Source organism: Hemicordylus capensis, chromosome 3 (genome assembly GCF_027244095.1).
Source record: "Hemicordylus capensis ecotype Gifberg chromosome 3, rHemCap1.1.pri, whole genome shotgun sequence".
NCBI classification, from domain to species: Eukaryota; Metazoa; Chordata; class Lepidosauria; order Squamata; family Cordylidae; genus Hemicordylus; species Hemicordylus capensis.
Window position 1 is genome coordinate 323,588,862 of NC_069659.1, and position 23,798 is coordinate 323,612,659.

Here is a 23,798-nt window from a genome sequence, read left to right on the forward strand (position 1 = left end):
CATAAGATAGACACCAGCGGCAGCCACTGGAGGGGTGCTGTGCTGGGGATGGATAGGGCCAGTTGCTCTCCACCTGCTAAATAAAGAGAATTGCCACTTTAAAAAGGTGCCCCTTTGCTCAGTTAGCAGGGGCATAAGGCATCCCAAGGCGGTTTACAAAAGTTAAAATACAATAAAGCCTGAAAAAATATAAAGGTATTTCGTTGTTTTTTAAAAGCAGTCACAGACATCAAAGAGCGGACATTCACTGGGAGAACATTCCAGGGCCTGGGGGCAACAACAGAGAAGGCCCTGTCCCACGTGCACAACAGTTTAGCCTCTCTCAATATTGGCGCATGGAGCAAAGGCTCCCGTGATGACCTTGTTGAACAGGCAGAAACCCTTGGGAGCAGGCAATCCTTCGGGTATCCAGGTCCCAAACAGTTAAGGGCTTTAAAGATCATTACCAGCACCTTAAATTGTATCCAGAAACAAATTGGCAGCCAGTGCAGCTCTTTCAGAATAGGTGTAATATGCTCCAAGCGAGCAGTTCCAGAGAGAACCCCGGCAGCTGCATTCTGCACCAACTGAAGTTTCCGAATATTCTTCAAGGGCAGCCCCATGTAAAGTGCATTGCAGTAATCCAGCCACAATGTGACTAAGTCAAGGGTAACCATGAACAGATCTGCCTTCTTGAGAAAGTGCAGCAGCTGGTGCACTAGCTGAAGCTGTGCAAAGGCACCCTGGGCCACCACTTCCACCTGAGCATCCAAAAGCAGAGCCAGGCCCAGCAACACCGCCAAGCTGCACACTTGCTCTTTCAAGGGGAGTACAGCCCATCCACAGCTGGTTGAATCACCCTATCTCGATTGACTTCTCTGCTGACTAGCAACATGTCCGTCTTTTTGTCTGGATTTAACCTCAGTATGAGTAATTTTCAACTGTAATTTATCAATAAATAAAACACTGGGTGAGATGCTGCAATCCTTGTCATACCTAGCAAAAGAGGAATTATTTAATGCTTACGCAAGAAAGAGAGTGGCAAAATTAAATGTGTTATTCAATATTTTAAATATTGAATGACTTCCGTCTTGCATTGCTGTTTAGCCGAGCATTCAGATCATCAGGGTGCCAACCGGTCCGGTTGGCCATCCCATGTGTGGTGGATTTTTATTCAGTTAGTGCAAAAAATGTCAGTTTTTGTGCATGCTTGACTGCCCTCAGCAATAACTCCAGAAATGAAAGTGGCAGTTTAAAACTATTCTGGGATTATATTTCACACTTGATTAACGCAGCAGAAAGTGTAGTTCAACCTGAACAGACACAGCTCTGCTCACTGAGATGGATTTTTCGCATGTGCATGCGTGTGCGTGTTTTAGAGCTGTTAACTTCTAGGGTAGGTCCACTGAACACAATGCAAAGAATGAGGCATGACTGCTTTTGTAACTAACATGGGTAAAGACAGAGGAAAAGTTTGAGGAGCAACTCCTTATTTAAATTTGTGAAAGAAGAAAATAACTTTTAGGTTATCCCTGAATATACATCAAATGATTATGCTTCTCACATAGGAGATCCACAGTTCACTGTATCTCTGAACTGCAACCAAAGTTGGGGCATTTGGATGGCAGTCCAGTGTGCTTTAGAATCTGGATTCATCTGCACCACTTTTAGTCCTCCTAAGTCATAGAGCTCTCTGTTCTACATGGAAATATAATGCATCCTAGGAAAGCCCTGCAAATTATATTGCTTGCAATTATAGCTTAATGAGGACAAGCTCAAACTCAAGTATGGTATACAGGTATACAAATCCTGCACACAGTTGGCGTGGAGGAAAATGGGTGGAAATGAACAGATACCGTGAGTGATATAATTTAGGTTAGAATGAGGCTGCAGTCCTTGAGGGCAGTGGTAAAAGATGTTGATAGTAACAAAGTGAAATATTTTGCTATGCAAAACTAAGAGAAAATGAAGGAACAGATTAGGAAGAATGTTTATTCTTCCATTCAAAAAAGCTAATTTTGCTGTGCCCACATTACGTACATAAACTTATTATAGCAAAGGTCTTTGTGGTCAAGCTTGAGTTACAAGTATTTAGAAAATCTTGATTTTGTTTCCCCTGACAGTCTTTAAATTGGCAGCCAGGAAAAGAATTTCAATTCCCTAGCCAGCTATATTTATTGTTGATATGGACAAATATCTTGCTAGTCAACAAGGGCCTCGTAGGGATATTTTTTATTTCTCACATTGCTTGAGGTTGCTCAATTTTTGTCAGTGTTACAATAAGCATTGGCTTTTTATCAACTAGCCTAGGATAAATGTCTCATCCGTTAGAGTCAGGTTTCTGTAACACAGTTAACATCAAATTGTTTTGACATTTTCAAGTGCTGAAATACAAAGCAATTCATCAAATTACAGAGCAGGCACCATTAACGTGTGTGTGTGTGTTTGTGTTGTGTGTGTGTGTGTGTGTGTGTGTGTATTTGTGTATAACATTATTCTCCAACCCAAAACATGGTAGAGGCTGTATCGGATTTAACCTCAAGTTCTGATCATTTTATTCCCTAAGGGGAATGGCAGTCTCCTGTTTTTCCTGGCTAGGCTGCACTGTATTTGCCAATTGTAGCAGATTATGATAATGCAAAATGGCAGCACTCCAAGAGTCTTCATTGCCTTTAAGTAGCTGCTTCAGCCTTTCTTATGTAGGCAACCAACAAGAGCAGTGCCCAAACTTTGGGAAAGCCATCAAAACCATACTTTTGATGGTTAGTGTGAGGAAAGAGTTGAACAAGTTAACTGTTGTTTGTTGCAACATCTGGATCAGTTCCTCTGGGAGCTGGGTGATTATGGAAAAACGTCATCGGTCCAATTTAGCAGATCCTGAAATGTCTGCTGAAGCTTCAGAGACCAGATAAGTTTCTGAAAGCAGGCTGTAGGGAACTGGAAAGAGTAGGTAATGGGCAAAGAACCAGAGCCTGGGGGAAAGAAGAGTGGGGGAGAATACAGTGAAGAAGAGAAGCATGGAAGAGGTGTGGAAATGAAGAAAACTAGGGCCAAGCACAAAGAGGAAAAACCTGACACAGGGAATAGGGATATGAGGGAAATCATAGGAAGCTGCCTCATACTGAGTCAGACCATTGGTCCATCTAGCTCAGTATCGTCTACACAGACCAGCAGCAGCTTCTCCACAGTTGCTGGCAGGAGTCTCTCTCAGGCATCATGGAGATGCCAGGGAGGGAACTTGGAACTTTCTGCATGCCAGCATGCAGAAGCTTCAGCAGATATTCTTAGGGAGTATCTTAAACTGCTCATACATGTAGTCTCTCATTCAAATGCAAACCAGGGCAAACCCTACTTAGCAAATGGGGACAATTCATGCTTGCGAGACTAGGTCTCCTCCTGTTCTGCACAGGTCAGGAATGGAGAGGACAGGCAAGTGAGCTTGGAAGGTGCAAGGTAAAGTAGAGTAGGTCCTTTACTCTGAGCAATGTGGGAACTCCTTTAGCATGATGCAGTCTCAGGTTGCAGGGTTGCATGTGTGAATGATAGGCAGGGCTGATCATGTGGCTCACTGGATGAGCACTGGTGTTTTCAGTTCCATGGGAAAGACCTATAGGCTTGGCCCTGCCCAAATGACCACATCATTCACACACATGTCCCTGCAATCTTGGACTGCAGGAGGCTGAAGAGGCTGCTGGGCATGCATGCAAAGGGCACCCGGTAGATTGAGGAGCAAGATGGGTGTGGGGGACAGATTAGGGGGATCAATCCTACATGCTGTCATGAGTTACTAATCCAAATCTGGTCTGAGGATCTTCGATCTGTTTTGTTTTACTTTATGCTTAATTTTGCAAAAGTACACAATGCTAAAGCTGTATCTCTGGTGTCACCTCTCTTTGCAGTCTTTCCAGCAGGCATTTTGCAACCACCTTTCTTTGGTGCCTCTCAGCCTAAATCCTTGAATTATGGCGGCATTGGCATGGTCATTGGCCATGAAATCACTCATGGCTTTGATGATAATGGTAAGACAAGCAGCTAATATTTTACAATCCGTATTATTGTATCTATGCTGTGTGTCACATGGAGAAAGACAAGCTTGTATTTAATTATAAGGCATAAGAAGGAGATTAATAACCACAAACATTCCACCATTATAAAAGCTTAACATTAACATAAAATCCACCCAGTACCGGAAATGTTGCTACACCAATTAGGTGACAAGCACTACTACCTCGCCAAATATTTGCAATCACTGTGGAAAAAAGTTCTTTGAAAAATTCCCCACAGACTGAGATTGGTGTCACATGTTACAGGATGCACCAAAATGACATGAGGAAAATTACTCAAAGAAGTCCCATTGAAATGATTTTCAATGGGATTACTCTAAATAATTTCCCTCATTGTGTCAGCCAATGAGTTACTTCTTTTAAGCAGGTGTACAAATCAGTGCACAAACCTGCTGCATCTTGTCAATTCTTGTAATGGAAGAAACCACTCACAAAGTAATAACCAAAGCATCACATGAACAACATAAAATAACCTCAGAAGCAGCACCCGCATCCTGATGTCCAAAGCAGATGAGTAGAATCTCAATCATGCAATAGTGCCAAATGTGTTACTCTCTGCCTTTTTCCTTGCATCCTTCTGGGAGGGTTAATCTAGGCACACTTTAGTCCTGTCCAGCTACTCTGCTGATTCCAATGGAATGGAAAAGGCAAAATGGCATGAGATGTGCATGCTGGCTACTTTTGAGTTGCAGAATGTTTGTAGATATCAAGTACCTTAGTTACTCTTCACCCTGAAGCCAGCAAAGCAGCTGACTGGAGCCCTCTTCAGATGTTAGGACTGCTGCAGGTGCTTACACTTATGAGGGCCAACGTGAGGAGGAAGTCCCGCCGCCCCGTTATCAAGCACCCCCTCACACCACACTGTTTGTCTGAAGGGGGAGGTGCCGCAGCTCATGGAATCACCATTGAACACACTTACAGTGCCTCCCCCTTCAGACCAACAGTGCTGTAAGTATGTTTGTCAGACACAAGGGGGTGATTGACAATGGGGTGGTGGGACTTCCTCCTGGCTTTTGCCCTCACAAGTGTTTGCTCCCACAGCGCTCACATCTGAAGAGGACTAGAAAGAGAGATTAATCCAAAAGAAGAGTAAATATTATTTCATCACACAGTGAGCCGGGTCTCACGATCAGTGAGACCTGGTTTCTGCAGCACAGCGGGGGCCCTGGGCAGCCAGACTGGCCGACCACATGATTGCCAGCTCCATGACGGAGCCGGCGGGGGCTGAGGAGCTCTGGGGCCGCATGGCCCCGGAAGCTCCAGTATGCCCTGCGTGAGTGTGCAGGGCATACTGGGGAGACCCCTGGAGCCGGGAGGAGGCTTTCTGCCTCCCCTCCGGGGATCTACTCATGAGTAGTCGTGGAGCCGCGCCACGACTACTCACAATCGGGAAGCCCAGGTTTGCAGAGCGCTTGCTCCACAAACCCAGGCTTAGGGGAGGGCTACAAAAGCGGGCTAGTTGCTTGTAAGCCACCGGGCTCGCCTGCGAGCCCGGTGGTTTACCCGAGCAGCAAAAATCGGGCTAAGCTATCCTAGCCCAATTTTTGCTGCTCGTGAGAATAGCCCCAGTGTATTTTGCATGGATGAACCTAACAGCAAAGTATTAGACAATACAGTCATGGTTGGTTGGTTTATTAATTATATTTGTGCACCAGCCCAAATGTCCGCCTCTGGGTGGTTTACAACAACATAAAAGAAATGAAAACAGAAATTAAAACCGTAATTTCCCTATAACTTCAATTAACTCTTTTTAAAAGCCTCTGTTGTATAAAGAAACCTCATTCACTCATCTCTCTACCCCATAACAAGCAGAAGCAGCCAGTGTAGCTCGGTAGATAGGAGACTCCTCCGACCTCCCAGGAGCCAGGCCAACCTCTTAGCTTCCATCCTAGCCAGCAATTGGGCTGGATGAAACCATAGGCTCATTTTCAGAACTTGGGTAGGAGAAGCCTCCTATCCAAGACTGGGAGCTGCGCGCACTCCCATTTTCTGATTGTGTGTGAGTTAGAAACAAGGTAGGAGGCAGGGAGCTTGATCATTTGCTTAGCCCTAGCTAAGAAGGATGGTTCTTCTTCTTACCTCGTTCCAAAGCTGGGAACAGAATCTAGATAGGGTGTGCTCATCCTACCCACCCCCAAATGGTCGTGTGAACAGGCCTAGTATTTTCTAAGAGGAATCTGGCCCATTTCCCGAATATGTTTGAAATTTATTTCTTTATTTCTTTAACACATTTGTATACTGCCCAAAACGCAAGTCTCTGGGTGCTTTACAACAAAACTATAAAAACAACAGATAAAAAGATTAAAACATTACAATTAAAATTTAAAATGTTAAAACTATTAAAAACACAATTAAAGCAATATCTAATTAAAAGCCTGGGTGAACAAATGTGTCTTGACTGCCTTTTTAAAAGTTGTAAGAGATGGGGAGGCTCTTATTTCAGCAGGAAGTGTGTTCCAAAGCCTCAGGGCAGCAACAGAGAAGGCCCATCCCTGAGTAGCCACCAGATGAGCCGGTGGCAACTGCAGTCAAAACTCTCCAGATGATCTCAATGGGCAGTGCGGTTCATAGCAAAGAAGATGTTCTCTTAAATACGCAGGGCCCAAGCTGTTTAGGGCTTTATAGGTTATAACCCAAACCTTGTACTTTGCCTAGAAACTTATCAGCAGTCAGTGTAGATCTTTTAAGATAAGAGTGATATGGTCTCTGCGAGATGAGCCAGAAAACAACCTGGCTGCCACATTCTGGACCAACTGCAGTTTCCGAACTACAAAGGCAGCCCCAAATAGAGCACATTGCAGTAATCAATTCTGGAGGTGACCAGCAGATGTACTACTGTTCTGAGGTAATTTATCTCAAGAAATGGGTGCAGCTGGCATATCAGCCTAAGCTGATAAAAGGCAACTCTGGCCACTGCCTGAACCTGGGACACCAGGGAGAGTTTTGTGTCCAGAAGCACCCCCAGACTACATACCTGTTCCTTCTGGGGAAGTGTGACCCCATCCAGAACTGGCAAGCAAGCTTCATTATGTCAAGCAAGTTTCATTAATTAAAAAAGAGTGCTCAAGACACATTTTGACTAAGCTTTTGACTAATTGTGTTGGTTTTTATTGTTGTTCAGCTGTTTTAAATTGTTGACATTTTTTAATAACCACTTTAATTCAGATGTAATTCTGGTTTTATTTTTGTTTTGTAAACCACCATGAGCAATTGATATATGATGATATAGAAATGTAATAAATGATTGAATGAATGAATAAGGTAAATAAACTAACAACATAATTTACCTCTGTAAGTATTTAAAGTATAACAAAATCTTTGCTCCCCTAATAATGTTCTTTGCTATTCCTTCCTCACCCACCCCAAACTAGTTATTCTAGAGTCATTATGCAAATAGGCATTATGCAAATAGGTGGGTCATAGTTCTGAAGATGAATATAAATAGCTTCACTGAAACTCAACATCCCATTGACATATTAATGATTTTAATTGTTAAGTGATTTGATGTTTTAAATTTTAATTGTAAACCGCCCAGAGATGCAGGTTTTGGACAGTATATAGAAATGTAATAAATACAATACTACACTATACTATACTGTTGGCTTGGAAATGAGCACATTTGATGCAGACTCCCCTGAGCAAGCAAAGGAGTTGCCTATTTCTTTTTTAATGCCCCAAAGGGCCAAAGCTCAGTAGTAGTGGCCATGCTGGGGCATATAAAGTCCCAGATTCAGTGTCTAGGAGGGATTCTCAATTAGCAATGTTGGGAAAGACCTTTTTTGTCTCATGTCTTGGGGAGCTGATGATAGTAAGATTAGGCAATATTAAGCTAAATGGACCAATGGTCTGACACAGTATAACACAACTTCATATTTCCAATGGCTGACATGAAGAGGAAATTACTCAAAATAGCCCCCTTGAAATTAAATGCCTTACTTGTCCTTTTAATTTCAATGGGACTACTTTGAATCATTTTCCTGATGCCAGCCAATATATTCATGAAAATCAGTTCGTCTTCCTTATGTGCATGTGTTATTTCAGGTAGAAATTATAATGAGAATGGGGACCTTGTAGAGTGGTGGAGTCAAGAATCTGCTAAAAATTTTAAGGACCAAACTCAGTGCATCGTATACCAATATGGAAACTTCACATGGGATCTGGCTGATGGACAACATGTATGTCCCTTCTTGCTTATTGAAATGAATGTTTATGTTTACATTGATATGTATATTATCTGTTTCATTGTTCACTGAAATGCTTGTGTTTGGGGAAGAAGTTGGGAGACTGAACACCACCTTCTCGAAAATCTAGACATATATGCATATACTTGCTGGAGAATAAGTTTGCTTCCTTATACAAAGCCCAAGACACAAACCCACAAAGGTCATACTTAAATTGTTGTCATCTCTAAAGATGCCAGTTTGCAACCAGAGTAGAATAAATACTGTTCTTGGCACTTAAAACAGAAAATAACATGCAGGTAAAGTTGGTAAAGTTGTGCTCTCGAATTGGTGTTGACTCCTGGCGACCACAGAGCCCTGTGGCTTTCTTTGGTAGGATATAGGAGGTGTTTACCATTGTCATCTCCCGCGCAGTCTGAGATGATCCCTTTCAGCATCTTCCTATATCACTGCTGCTCAATATAGGTGGGATTCAAACCAGCAACCTCTTGCTCCCTAGGCAAGTTACTTCCCCACTGCGCCATTAGGTAAGGGCTCCTAAATCCGGAGCAGAGCTAGATTCACTTAATCCCACTAAATTCAATTAATCTAAGCATACTTACATCTCTGTAGGATTTGACCCATTGATTTAGGCATGTTGGTTTGTGGTCAGAAGGAATAAAAACTTTCCAGTTTTTAATAACTGGAAATAGAATTGAACTATAACTTCCTAGACCTTGGCAATCTCTTCCTACTAGCATAGCCTAAAACAATATTAACCCTCAGTATCTAAGCCACATTGTGACTCATAAGAACATAAAGAAGAGACTTGCTGGAGCAAGCCCAAAATCTATGTGGTCCATTCCCCTGTTCCCACAGTGGCCTCTCAGTGGCCTCTGGGATTTCCAAAAGCAGAAGATGAAGGCATACTCCTTTTCCTGTAGTTGCTCCCCTGCAGTTGATATTCAGAGAGACATCCTGCCTCTGAGCCTGGAGGTAGTATATAGCCATCGAGACGAGTAGCCATTGAAGGTCTGTTTTCCATGAATTTGTCTAAGCTTGTTTTAAAGCCACCCAAGCTGGTGGCTATTGCCACATACCATGGCAGATAATGCCACAGATTAATTATGCACTGTGTGAAAAAGTACTTCCTTTTGTCAGTCCTGAATTTCCTGGCAATCAGTTTGATGGGATTATCCCTGGGTCTAGTGTTGTGAGAGGGGTAGAAAAACTTGTCTCTGTACACTTTCTCCACACCATGGATCATTTTATAAATCTCTATCATGTCTCCCCTCAGTCGCCTTTTTTCTTAACTACAAGGCCTTGCTCCATAAGGAAGGTCCTCTAACCCCATAGTCATTTAGGTTTCCTTCTTCTGTATCTATGACGTCCTTTTTGAGATATGATGACCAGAACTCTTCACAGTATTCCAAATGTGGCTGCATCATATATTTGTATAATAGCATGATAAAATTAGCAGTTTTATTTTTAAATCCCTTCTTAATGATCCCAATATGGAAATGCCTCTTTCACAGCTTCTGTGTAGTACCAAAGACTAGTTCCTTACAGAGGACATGTGTTCTGCATCAACAGGGATGGTTCTGAGCCACTCTCACTACTATGGGCTCCTAAGGAACTGCTAGTGGTCTTGTGCACCACACCTAAAGAGCAATACTTATACTGGAAAGAATGTATATTGGAAATAATGTATTTATTGGAAAGAAGTGTGAGGCCACACTTGGAGTACTGTGTACAATTCTGGTCACCACATCTAAAGAAGGACACTGTAGAACTGGAAAAGGTGCAGAAGAGGGCAACCAAGATGATCAGGGGCCTAGAACACCTTCATTAAGAGGCAAGGCTACAACACCTGGAGATTTTTACTTTAGAAAAAAGACAACTGGGGGGAGACATGATAGAGGTCTATAAAATCATGCATGGTGTGGAGAAAGTGGATAGGGAGAAATTCTTCTCCCTCTCACATCCCAAGAAATTGATTGCCAGGAAATTTAGGACCAACAAATGGAAGTACTTTTTCACACAATGCATAATCAACTTGTGGAATTCTCTGCCACAAGATGTGGTGACAGTCAACAACCTGGATGGCTTTAAGAGGGGTTTGGATAACTTCATGGAGGAGAGGTCTATCAATGGCTACTAGTCGGAGGGCTACAGGCCGCCACCAGCCTCAGAGGCAGGATGCCTCTGAATACCAGTTGCAGGGGAGTAACAGCAGGAGAGCGGGCATGCCCTCAACTCCTGCCTGTAGGCTTCCAGCGGCATCTGGTGGGCCACTGTGCGAAACAGGATGCTGGACTAGATGGGCCCTGGGCCTGATCCAGAGGGCTGTTCTTATGTTCTTATGTAAGTAGCACTCCCAAGGTGCACTTTACATATTTGTGCTATTTCACAAGATGATCGGCAGTTTCTTAGGAACCAGTAGCAGTATAGGTGACTCAGAAACACCTGCATTACAATGCAGAACATGTCAGCTAGTGTGTCCTGTTTATCAGTAGTTTAGCGAAATTTTCATTGTTTGGTATACTGTGATGTGCAGTGTATCTGAGTGCACACATCTTCACATTTCACAACTCTATCTTGTTATTATGCCTTGATGTTATTTTTCAATAGACATCAACATCATCACAAAATACTGAGGCCAGAAAGAATATTTATAGTTATTACATTTTTAACCTGCCCTTCCTCCAAGGAATTCAGAGTGGCACATATGGGTTGTTACCCATTCCAGTTTATTCTCACAAAAACCTTGTGAAGTAGAGAGAGTGACTAGCTAAAGTCACCCTGTGAACTTAATGAGTATGTGACAGACTCAGGTCTCCACAGTCCTAGTCTGACACCTAACCACCTATGCCACACTGGCTCCAAAAATAATCATGTAAGTTACATTCTTATTTCAGAGTTTACTGTCCCCAAGTGTTTGTGATAACTGTTACTTAGCCCTCTACCAAATCCCCTCATGAAGTCAATACCTTCTAAAAGTTTTTCTTCAAACTTCATTTTCCACATCTAAATTTTCTCGGTGGTCCATGTGACCTGAAACTGAATCATTGTGCTTCCTGGAACTGATTATTTTTTTCTACAAGTACGCCAGCGGCATTTTCATTTCTTCTTTCTCTTTGTAGCTCAGTGGAATCAACACGCTTGGCGAAAACATTGCAGATAATGGTGGCATTAGACAATCATACAAGGTGAGAAATGTCCATTTGCTCTCCATCTTCAGAGTTCAGATTATTGTGGTTGGGACAGATTCACTCAAATACTGGTGTTAAAAAATAATTATTTATATGCCACCACAGTAGAACCGCAAATTGGCGTTGCTTTTGGTTTATTAAAGCCTCCAAATTGTGTCAGATGGCCTTTAGTCCCTTGTCAGGTTCTTTTTCACATGGCTCTGTAAAATGAAAATTTTTATTTACCAGAGTAGTTCTACCCATGCATCTGCCAGCCTGTACTCCCTCTCTGCCTCTCCTTCTCCTGCTCCATTCCCATTCTCTTTTCCTTTCCCCTATTCTTCATTCATTCTTGCTGCTACTGCTACTACAGTGTGTAATGTAACAGCAGGGAGTCCAACACACAGAAGTCCGTTGTAGTGACAAGGCAGTTTATTAACTAAAAGAGGAGAGATAACCAGGACCCAAAATGGTCTGGCCAAGTAGAGCATTCTGGGTAGAAGGAATGCTTCTTCACCAGGACAAACTGCATAAATCTCTTTCATATATATTTAGGTGTGCTGGGAGAGCAATACCATTTAAAGCAACATACACCACATTGTGAATATGTATACAGGTTGAGTATCCCTTATCCGGACTGCTTGGGACCAGAAGTGTTATGGATTTTGGATTTTTCCGGATTTTGGAATATTTGCATAATGAGATTTCTTGGGCATGGGATCCAAGTCTAAACACGAAAGGTTACTGTATTTTATCTTTTTAGGTTTTATTTAAAGTATAAAAACAAATAAGCATTGCATTTACGATAACTACAGGCCTTTTTGACATTTTTGACATTACCCTGTACTGTACCTTTACCAAACAGAGCAGGCACCAACAAAGCGCCAAAACAGATGCCAATAGAGCAGGCGCCAAACTGAGCAGGGAGTGGAGGAGGGAGGCTTTCCCTTTTCCTTCTAGCATCAAAGCGAAAACATCAAAAATATTAAAAAGCTTCACAATAAAAACAGAGCCGCAACTAGAGAGAATTACAGACAAACCCCATGTCACTAACAACAGCCTTCTGAAATAAGTAAGTTTTGACTGCATGTTTTAAAGCAGCAAAATTGGGAATCTGTAAGTGAGGCATTCTGTTTTTTGTTTTTGTTACGGCGTGGTGTCCGGATTTTGGAGCATTCTGGATTTCGGATGTCTAGATAAGGGATACTCAACCTGTATACCACTTTTCAGCAAAGGTTCTCAAGGCAGAACTTCGCAAAGCAGTTTACAAAGAAAATCAAGAATAAATATATAGAACGATTCCCTCTCCCAAAAGGGCTCGCAATCAAAAAAGAAACATAAGACAGGCAGCAGCGACAGCCACCGCAGTGATGCTGTGCTGGGGCTGGATGGGGCAGTTGTTCTCTTCCTGCTAAATATAAGAGAATCACCACTCAAAAAGGTCTCTTTGCTCAGTTAGCAGAAGTCTTTCTTCACTATTGCCTTTTCAGTGAGCGGGGTGTGGGGGTGGGGCAGGAGCGGAGCCAGCCGAGCGGCGGCCTGCGTCTCAGCAGTGCCAATTGAATATGCCTGTGCGCGTTACGTCACGCGCATGGGGCGTGGCTCGGGCTCTGTAGGAGCCCAGAGAGCCAACTCCCCCCTCCCATGCCCCCCTCCCATGCCCGGGCCGCCGAGAGCCCAGGTGAACTCTTTGCAGATTATTTCAGGCAGCTCCGACTGCCCAATAGAACGTATTTCCTTTCGTCTCCCTCTCTGGAGGGAGAGAAAGGGGAAGACGTCCTTTTAGGCAGCCGACCCTGCCTGAAATGAAGAGCTGAGAGCCCTTTCCGGCTCTCGGCAGCCCAGGCCATGCCCCCTCACACATGACAAGGCACATGACAAGAGGGCGTGGCCTGGGCTGCCGAGAGCCGGAACAGGCTTTCAGCTCTTCATTTCAAGCATGGTCATCTGCCTAACAGGACGTCTTCCCTTTTCTCTCCCTCCAGAGAGAGAGTGGAAGGGAAATACATTCTATTGGGCAGTTAGAGCTGCCTGAAATAACCGGCAAAGGGTTTGCCCGGGCTCTCGGCAGCCCGGGCGTGGGAGGGCGGGACTTAGCTCTGGGCTCCTATGGAGCCTGAGCCACAGCCTTTCCCCATTGGCGGCCTGGATTCTTTGAACCCTTTCGCCCAATGGTGGCTCCGCCCCTGTGTGTGTGGAATGCTGTTCTTTGCAATTGACTGCATGTCACACCCTGTAAGGAAGGTCAGCAAAGGAGCCTTTTAAAGGTGTCTGAAACCATGAAATAAAGCTGGACATTAAAAGCATTCATATTGTAGTGGCTGTTCTAGGCCGGTGGGATTAGTTCCAGGGCTAGCACTTCTGGTTATAGTTGCTTTGGATGAGAGAGCTTTAGGTGATCCAGGTATTATTTGTAGCATGTATACAACTAAAAAAGCAGTGCATGAATGGAGGCAGACAGGCACTCTTGCTACAAGCAGGAGATGCTCCAGTGAGCATAACCCCCACAAGGCTGCATCCAGACCATTCCCACCCCCACTTACAACTGACTCCAGCTAGAGTATCTCTGCTTGCTCATTCACACTCTTTCTCTCTCTTCCAAAACTCCAACTCCTATTTCTGACACACAGTCTGCCAAGACCTCATCTCAGATCCTGACCTTGCAGGCAGGACCAGATTAAGGTTATGAGGGGTCTAAGGCTAATAGAAATAAGTGCTGAAATGAGGAGCACCCCCCCCCCCACAAGCAACCCTAAAGCCTATGGGTTTATCCATTCACTGCTTGCAGGTGAATTGGCTATTCAAGGGAACATCTATGGCCATAGGAAACATTGAGTTTTTGTGTCACTTCAAGGGAAAACTGTTGCTATAGTGCCTTTAACAGTGACCAAACAACAAACTCACAGCACTATGGAAGAAGCTCCCAGCAACTGGTTATGCTCACTTAGTGCAACATCTATGTAAATTTGCTGTGACCGACCAGTTTTTCATATTTAATGTTGACCCTCACTCTGCCACACAACTTCACCCCACCACTTAAAGAAAGTCTGTTCCCAGCACCTCACGGTGTGTATCTTTCTCTTGAAGAAAGCTGCTTGGACATTTATAGAAAGGTGTGTGTGTGTGTGTGTGCGCACACACACACTTCACAGTTGATGCTAACAAGAAATAGTCTCTGGATTTGTAGCTTTGGAAGAAGAGTTTTTCGTGATGGTGGGATAGTTATGGAAAATTGAAGGTTTACTCCCTGTCTATCACTGCAATGTGAAACAAGAAAAATTAATTCCAATGAAAAATAAGGGAGTTGTGTCACTTAAACATAATTTTAATAACATGTTAATGGCTTTTAGCCTTTCTTAAGTGTGGTCATGAGCGGCGGGGGGGAGAGGATTCCTGTCCTATATTTTAATTCAATTTAATTTAAAGAGTACAGAACACTCAGTCAAGTTAGCTGAATGTCCAGAACAAAGTACATTCCAGTAAGGATCATACTGTTTTTGCTGTCCATACAGAGATTACAAGTCTTTTATCTTTCACTGTACATTCTTCAGACAAATTGTAAGCCAAGATGAATGATACCAGCATAGGATACCTAAGAGATGTTATCTTTTTAAATAATTTATTTTTGTTTTAATACTTATTTTAATGCTTATTTTTAAAATTTATTTAACTTGTTTTAATACTTTATATCTGCCCTTAGTTATTCTTTCAAACGCAGGAAGCAATGCTTACTAATGGACTAATGGGTCCCAACGTATTTCAGGCTATGTGTAGTCTTCCTCAAAGGAGCACTAATTTGCTTTTAAATTTCCCTTTACACTGTCTTGGAGGAGTTGTATGTCATCCATATCTTGCAGTGAGACAGGCCAGTAGCACAGTAATAGTATCATATTAGGATCACTATGTGATCCCTGTCTGGCTGAGATCGTGTAGTGAAGAAGTCTTAAAACTAACTCCAGTGCAGTGGCTTATTGGCCTGGCCTTCCAGGGTTTTTAGTTTTAAATTTTTTAATGGTTAATGATTTAAAACTGTCTTAAAATTGTTTTGTTTTGATGGTTTTTAAAATGAGCGATTCACGGGCTTTGTTTTTGCTGCTGTGCCAGAGCCATTTGGATGGTTGGATGGGGCAGTATGTAAATTAGATAGATAGAGGGATGGACAGATGGATAGAAGGATAATATTGTGGCTGTGAACTGGCTTAAGGAAACCTGAAAGGTGCAAAGGGAGGTGCCATTTGTGAAGGGTTTCCACATCCCGCAGAAGCCCAGTTTTTACCTGAAAATGTTCAAGGCTGAAAATTAGTCATAACAGTACTCAGAACTCTCCAACATGTCAAAAGCAATACCAGACTTAGAGCCATTTCACACTTTATGCGGCACTATTGTATGCCTCTGGGTAAACTCCTGAAGCATGAAGCAGGGTGTGGGGGACATCTCAGACCCTTAGAAATAATTCATTGGAAGAGTACTGAGCTGTGGCTCTTTGGTTCATCTCCTGTTGTTTGCCTGGAGATGTTTGTCTCTTCTTCACACTGTAATCAATGCTCAAATGCCAGTGTACTTTCACAATGGACATGAAGTATAAAAAGGCTCTTAATATAACTGAGCCAGAATTTAGTTGTGGAAGTTACACTGGTGGGAGATTTTAACATTTGGTCTTTATTTTAAGTACTATTTATCTGTATAAATCAATTGTATGTGTTTGTTTGTTTGTTTGTTTGTTTGTTTGTTTGTTTGTTTGTTTGTTTTATTGGAATGTGACCTGCCTCAAGCACTGATAGGCAAAAAAAAAAGTTCAACTACAGACAAATTTATTTGTCTGTCTGTTAGTTACACTTCTATACCACCCTATCCAAAGGCTCTGCGTGGTGCACAATTCCATCTCATTTGTTAGGAGTGGCGTTACTTTCCTTTTTCACATTTATGTCACATTGCCTTCTGGCCATTTTTGCTGGTAGCTCCTTTTGGGTTCATGACAATGGAGGAAACTCCAGAAGAGCTGCTTCCAGAACTGCTCAATCATAGCAGCATCAGGGTTTGCTTTGAAGTTCGCAGCAGCCTTGAAGTGCATCATCACAAAGTTGTACACATCATGTTATCCACTTTGCTTTTGTGAGCTGACTTGGATGTTGTTTTCATAGTGGAAAGGTGGAGAGGGAGAGAGATATATGAAAAAAAATGACTAAACAACAGATCAAATGGGTGACTCTGGATCCACAAGGGATGTATATATTTAAAATTGCAGAGCAGATTGACCACAGAGATAAATGGAGAATGTGGGTTGGATGTTTCAGCTCCTGCCCTCATCAGCAATTGCTGGCTTAAAAAGTAGTATTGTGTGATAGAGATGTGCAAGCTGGCTGGAAATCAAGCCAGCTCGTCTTTGAACTGGTTAAGTTTGAAGGTTCGACCTTGAACCGGACTCATCCCAGTTCATTTCGGGGTCAAACCAATCCAGGCCGGCCAGTGCAGAACTGGCTCAAAGCCCTACCGGCAAAGGGGAATCCGGCGAGGATTCCTCTTTACCAATAAAGGGGTGGGGAGACTTCCCTAATGAGGCTTCCCTTCTTACTGCAGTAAAAAGATTCCCCTTTGCCAGTAGGGCTTCAAACCAGTTCCGAACTGGTCTGAGCTCAAACCAAACCAGGGGCCAGTCTGGAGGGAACAAAACCGAGCCTGCCCAGTCCAGTTCTAATCCAGTCTGGATTTGAACTGAGCCAAGAAACGCAGTTTTGTGCATGTCTCTACTGTGCGAGGTTGATGACTGTTGAATGTTGTGGCAGAAGAGTTCTGTGGCAGGTAGATAGGTGGGAATGACTAACAGATGGACATTGAGCTAATTTTCATTAATTGTCCTCCAAATTGAGGCCATAAGGTGTTAAAATCCTCAACCTATAGATCCAAAAGTTCTCCCTGCTGTCCAGCATATCTGCTCTAAAGGTTAGTTCAACAAGCAATATTAATAAATCAGCAAAAATCAGCTGATTGGAGTTGAAGTGTTTTGCAACCCAGAAGCATATCTGTAATTAGGTGGATGTGTTCAAAGAACACAAGCTGCCTTGGCCAGTCCTCTCACCTGCCTGCCTTGACCCAAAACCAAATACTGGTGCCCCGCTAGCCACCAGCACACATGCCACTGTTCCCCCTCGCTCTCCAGCGCCAACAAGGAGCTGGCCTCCAGGGGGCCATGGCCGGGAGAAGATTTGCACACTCTCCTGCCTGCCTTCCCAGCACTATCAAAGAATATGAGAGCTGATGACATCACCGCCTATTGGAAGTAGGGACTGCCTACTTTTGGAGTTGTCCCACTGAACCACAATGCAAAGAATGAGGCATGACTGTTTTGGTAGGTAAAGGTGAAAACTGGCTATTGCTTTCTGTGTGTGTGTGTGTGTGTGTGTGTGTGTGTTGTGAGCCATATACCAAGTCAGACCATTGGTCCATCTAGCTCAGTATTGTCTACACAGACTGGCAGCGGCTTCTCCAAGGTTGCAGGCAGGAATCTCTCTCTCTAGCAGGGAGAGAGTAACTGGCCCTATCCACCCCCAGCACAGTACCCCTCCAGTGACTGTTGCTGGTGTCTATCTTGTGTTTCTTTTTAGAATGTGAGCCCTTTGGGGACAGGGAGCCATCTTATTTATTTATTATTTCTCTGTGTAAGCCACCCTGAGCCAGTTTTGGAAGTGTGGTATAGAAATCGAATTATTATTATTATTATTATTATTATCATTATCATTATCATTATCATTATCATTATTATTCATTTCATTTCATTTCATTTCATTTTAATAATATGACCGGGGGCGGGGGTAAACTTAGTAGGGTAAAGCCATACCCTTCCTTCTCACCACCGGTCAAGCTTGTTATGACTCTTAGGAAATAATAACCTTTCCCCATTACCTCTTCATTTGGCAGGCCTATCTGAACTACGTAAAAGAGAACGGAGAAGAGAAACTGCTTCCTGGTCTTGACTTCACCCATAAGCAGCTGTTCTTTCTGAACTTTGCACAGGTATTATACTCTGCTTGACTGAAAGCTTTGAGAATTAGTTTGAGTTACAATTTCACAGTTAGGTTGGAGACAGCAGGCTCTCTTTAATATAAACTGGCAGAATTGCCAAGTCGAGCAGCCTTCATGGCAGGGCCGAGAGGAGAGTGGCCTGTCAGATGAAATTAATTGCAGCGAAGCACATGAGTGCATCCAGGAGGGGACTCTGTGAAGCACAGTTGCATGTGGGCCTGTACATTTTTAAAAAGATACCTTGTAACATGCTGCTGGTTGAATGTGTTCTTCCACTGTCCTGGTTTTAACTTTCATGTCATAAGCTTGAACAAGGGCCAAACTACAGGTGGTGTTGAAAGCATCAGCTTTATAGGTGCTTAACTTAACTCATGAGTTGCAGCCATGTGGAACGCAAAGTGGATCTTGACTGCATTGCAGGAGTGGGGGTTGTTCTTTACTTTTGAGGTTAAATAACTGCTCTGGTGGTGTGATTTTTAGCAGGCAAACAATGCAAAAGTAAAGAGTTAAATGCCCCCTATCTGCAAATCATTGTCCTGATCTGAGCTTTGGCCTTTTGTGGCTGCTGTTCATGAGTCAAGTTACATACTGAGGCTATTCACACAACCGAAAAGTGGGTAGGACAAGTGTCCTACCTAGGTTTAGGAGCTTGAGCACTCCCAGTTTTCAGTTGTGTGGGAGCAAACAAGTATGTAGGAGGAAGGAGAAGTAATTGTGTGGGAGACAGGAGCTGGGTAGGACAGAACCATCCTACCCAGCATTTGACCAAGGTAGGAGGAAAATCAGTCCTGCCCAGCTCCTGCCTCCCACACAGTCACTTCCCCCTCTTCCGACCTAGTTGTTTGCTCCCACATAGCCAAAACTTGAGAGCACACACAGTTCCTAAACCTGGGTAGGACACTTGTCCTACTTCATTTTCGGTTGTGTGAACAGCCTCATTGACTCATTTAACAGTAGTTTGGCCCTAGGCCTCAGTAAAATAAAAGTGGCACTGCTCTTAAATGATCCTTTTTGTAACCATCCTTTTTGTTTTGTTTTTGAAGATATGGTGTGGAACATACAGGCCAGAATATGCTGTCAATGCCATCAAAACAGACGCACACAGCCCAGGCAAATTCAGGTCAGTGTTTTCAAGATTATTATTATTATTATTACATTTATATCCCACTCTTCCTCCAAGGAGCCCAGAGCGGTGTACTACATACTTGACTTTCTCTTTCACAACAACCCTGTGAAGTAGGTTAGGCTGAGAGAGAAGTGACTGGCCCAGAGTCACCCAGCTAGTTTTATGGCTGAATGGGGATTTGAACTCGGGTCTCCCCAGTCCTAGTCCAGCACTCTAACCACTACACCATGCTGGCTCTCAGTTTCCTGGACAGTGAAGCCTACAAGGTTTCACACCACAAGTTGGTTAATCTTTAAGGAGCCACAGGGCTCTTCTTTTTTTAATTCTATAGTAATTAGCTGTTTATAGATTTCAGCTGTGCACCAGAAATCAATCTTGGAGATGTTACCAGAATGACTAAGTTAGTCACGACTAAGTCCCATTGAAATGAATGGGATTTAAGTTAAGCATGACTAACTTTCTTTCATTGATTTCAGTGGGGCTTAGTCATGACTATTCTGGATGTTTATCAGTGTTTTCTGTTTCATTAAATCAAAATGGATTAATAATGGATGGAAAATACAAAAATATTATAAGATTCCTCAGTCCTGTACTACCTTCAAAATGGTGTATGCATGCTCTGTTCCATTCTGGCCATTTATGCTTTGATATTCTTCACATAATATCTGAAAGAGATGATGCCTATCAAATTCTTTTTGTGCCTATCAAATTCTCACTATCAAACAACTATTGCTTAGATCCCACATAATGAAATATTTAGTGAAAGCAGCAACTGTTCCCAGAGCTGGCATAAAAATGGTATTTCCATGTGGGTGTGTTCTTGAATTTATATCAGGAAATCTGTGACTTTCTCCCTCGGGAGTCCTATTCCAAACTCTTGAACTCTGCAGAAGAATAATTTCTGTCATCATGTTTGCTTTAGTCTCTTGCAGTTGCTAAGACACTGGCTTAATGTGTGATTTATTCATCTTTGAGATCTTTCTATATTTATTTTGAGAGTGCTTTTTCTTGAAACATGTTGGGGAAACCAAGAAAAGTGAAAACTTGTCCTGTCTGTCTGTGTGCTCTCTTTCCCCATAAATTCTAATGGAACAGCTTCACTTCATTAGAGTCTATGGAGAATGGAAAGTTGCAAAAATGACTGAAATAATAATTGAGTAAAAAATTGAAGTGATTTTCCTGAATGAATAGCTAGACAAATGAAGTTCTTCATAACAACAACAAAAAATGGAATAGCTAAAGGTGCAATCCTGCACACCCCTGGCCCATGTGTGACACAACCCCTTTTGCCTGTGCTACCCAAGTATAGGACATTTTGCCTGTAGCAGAAATTGTTTCTGTGTGGCAAGTTATAAACTTTATGGAAGCCCAAGAAATATTGTTTCTGCCTTGTAGTCAAGGCCGAGTATGTTGTTAGTACCAAAGAAATGACACGTTCAACAACTCTTCTGTTGAAAAGCGTATAATAGGAACCTAGAAAGCTGCCGTATATGGAGTCAGACCATTGGTCCATCCAGCTCAGCACTGCCTATGCTGACTGGCAGTGGCTCTCCAAAGTTGCAGGCTGGAGTCTCTCCCAGCCCTACCCGGAGAAGCCAGAAATGGAACCTGGGACCTTCTGCATGCATAGCAGATGCTCTACCACTGAACAAGGGCCTCATCCCCTGAGGGGAATATCTTACGTCACCCATCCAAATGCATACCAGGGCAGACCCTGCTTATGTTGCATAAATGCAGTTGCGCAATGAGACACCTATTGGAAATAACAGGCTTCCCACTGTGGAGCTGCATTTGCGCAGCTCTGTGCCAGGTGAGCAACTCCATCAACAGGGTTTCCACTGACACAGCAGTGCAGGCGCGGCTCCTACCACCCATGTTGCATTGCGCAGCATGTGAGCGAATAATAATAAAGTAGTTGATCTATTTGGGAACACTTTAGAACTAGCATTTTAGAACTGGATGAAAGCAAGATTGACGTTTTAAATGCTTATATTTGAAGCAGAACCAGCAGTACCAAAGCATTGTCATTTTCTTTTAAAGGGTCCTAGGGACATTGCAGAACACGCCCGAGTTTTCGGAGGCCTTTAAATGCACCAACACAGAATACATGGATCCTGTGAAAAAATGCCGTGTTTGGTGACAAAGGTACAAAGAGTACAACCTGAGAAGGACAAGCTTCCCAGAAGTCTGGAACATTCTGAGGGTGGCAGGTGTGAACTGGCTCCAAAAGGAACAATAACAGAGACTTCAAATCAAGTGCACCAAAGCAATGCATTCTCCAGAAAAGGGAAAAGGAAAGGAAAAAAAGATGCTAAAAGCAGCAAATGCCAACTACTACTCCAACTAAACTCGGGAAACTTAAAAACCACTGCATACCTAAGGCTTCTTCACTTTTCAACAATGTTACGGTTTAATTCTGATTGTCATTTGGCCGGCAGGTTTTATGTCTTAGCTTGTTCATCAATACTTGCTTGAAAGCAAGTCCCACTGACTTCAGTGGAACTTACTTCCCTGGAAGTGTGCTTAACATCGCAGCCTTAACTACCTACTGTCCTGTGAATGTGTACTAATACATCTGATCAGACAAAAGAAAGCTATACCAAGTGACATGTTAGCGTGGACAGAGATCAGAACCATGAGTCAAGAGTTTGCATCAAGAGCGTTGAATTCAGTTAACATCCTTGTTTTTCAGAGAAGGCCTTAGAAATTGCAGGGCCAGATCAAAGAGAGATCTGCTGACGCCCTCATATTCAGTGTGTGCAAACACTCCAACTGAGTGCATTCGAAAACTTCATTCACACCTAGACAACCTCATGCAATAACAGCTATGACCCCATCTAGTCACATGTAACAACTGATGGCCCCACATAAAACCTCATTAATAAAAAAGATGCACCCAGCCAAACCAGCAACGCAGGTGGGGATCTGCACCCAGATTTGCAATGGCCTTCAAAATAATGCTGACATGTACTCATTTTGTTCGCAGGATCAGGGCATATGTGTTTGGTACTGTCTCCCACGCCCTGTTTAGCCGCTCCACTTTTGATGGAGGAAAAGCCACCAAATAGGCCTTCTTCCTCACTGCTTCTGCTGCTTTTGTCTTGATGAAATGAGTAGTGAAGGAAAGTTTTTCTCCCTTCTGCCTTTATTACATAACACTTGTAGGGCCTCTGTCCATGCAGGGTGCATGTAACCCGTAGACTCCACTCTAAGGCCTCTTTTGTTTTGTTCCATTTTTATTTGAAACCATTCACATGAGAATAACCCAAAGATTAACAGTACATTACTGAAGTGATGAAATATTGACCAAATTTTTTGTTTGCTGCTTTCCAGTCAAAATGATACTGTAGATAATCTGTTATTTTTTTAAGCATATCTTGTAATCTCTACAGGTATACTCAGAAAATCCATCTTTTTTCTAAGATATTCCTGCCTTATCTCAAAACTTGGTCTCTTTTTGAGGGGGTGGGAAGAAAAAATAGTATTTGTAATAATATATAAGATCATGCTTTTTATATTTAATTCTGAACGACATGGGACACAAATTGTTATATATTATTACAAGTAGATGTCATTGGGGTGTCAGGGTACAAAGCACTCAACAAATGGTTAACTTTCAAACCAGAGATCTCTACTAGTAGGGTATACAAACTGATGACTAATTTTGAGATGAACTCTTAGAGACCAGTTCTACAAATACTGGCAACTATATACCTAATGTGTGTGATGTTCTTTTGAACTAACAGGACCTTTTCCTCCAGTAAATGTTACAGATGTAACCATTTACATATCTGGACTCCTAATAGTACAAAATCTGCTACAATAGTTTTCAATTGCCTTCCAGCAGATGGCCAATGAACATATTGCTTCTGGTGCTGAAGCTTATTGGGGTTTCCAAAATAAATAAATACCAGATACCTCCGATGACTTGGATGGGACTGTTTCTGAGCATTTGAACACTTTGGGTGCATTTTACTTTTCAAATTTGTCATCTGATGAAACAGTTTGATAATTAAATATAAACTACATGCTCCTTATTGCCTATAATGGTTGCAGTCCATCTTTACTTGTATGGGGAGGACACATATTGCAGTAACAAATTCACACATTCTACAGTACTGAGTTGAATATTCATTACTTTTACATACATACAGTAAGGGTTGCTAGTGCATGGAACTCTTTGCTTATGGCAGCCATTTTTTTCTGTGTCTGCAGTAGCAGCTTCCTTGTGATGAATGGATAATCTGATTCGTTGAAG

The 23,798-nt window shown here is 42.6% G+C and overlaps 1 protein-coding gene across 1 annotated transcript in view; it reads left to right on the forward strand.

Annotated features, from left to right (window-relative positions):
• LOC128350829 (neprilysin-like) overlaps positions 1-23,587 on the forward strand; it is an 89,765-nt gene extending 66,178 nt beyond the window's left edge. Inside the window, exons 17-22 of the mRNA XM_053309601.1 lie at positions 3,879-3,998; positions 8,085-8,218; positions 11,347-11,412; positions 18,310-18,405; positions 19,458-19,534; positions 21,581-23,587. Of these exons, the coding sequence (XP_053165576.1) occupies positions 3,879-3,998; positions 8,085-8,218; positions 11,347-11,412; positions 18,310-18,405; positions 19,458-19,534; positions 21,581-21,680 (593 nt within the window). The 3' untranslated portion in view covers positions 21,681-23,587. The remainder of the gene's footprint in view (positions 1-3,878; positions 3,999-8,084; positions 8,219-11,346; positions 11,413-18,309; positions 18,406-19,457; positions 19,535-21,580) is intronic.
• Positions 23,588-23,798: the final 211 nt, after the last annotated feature.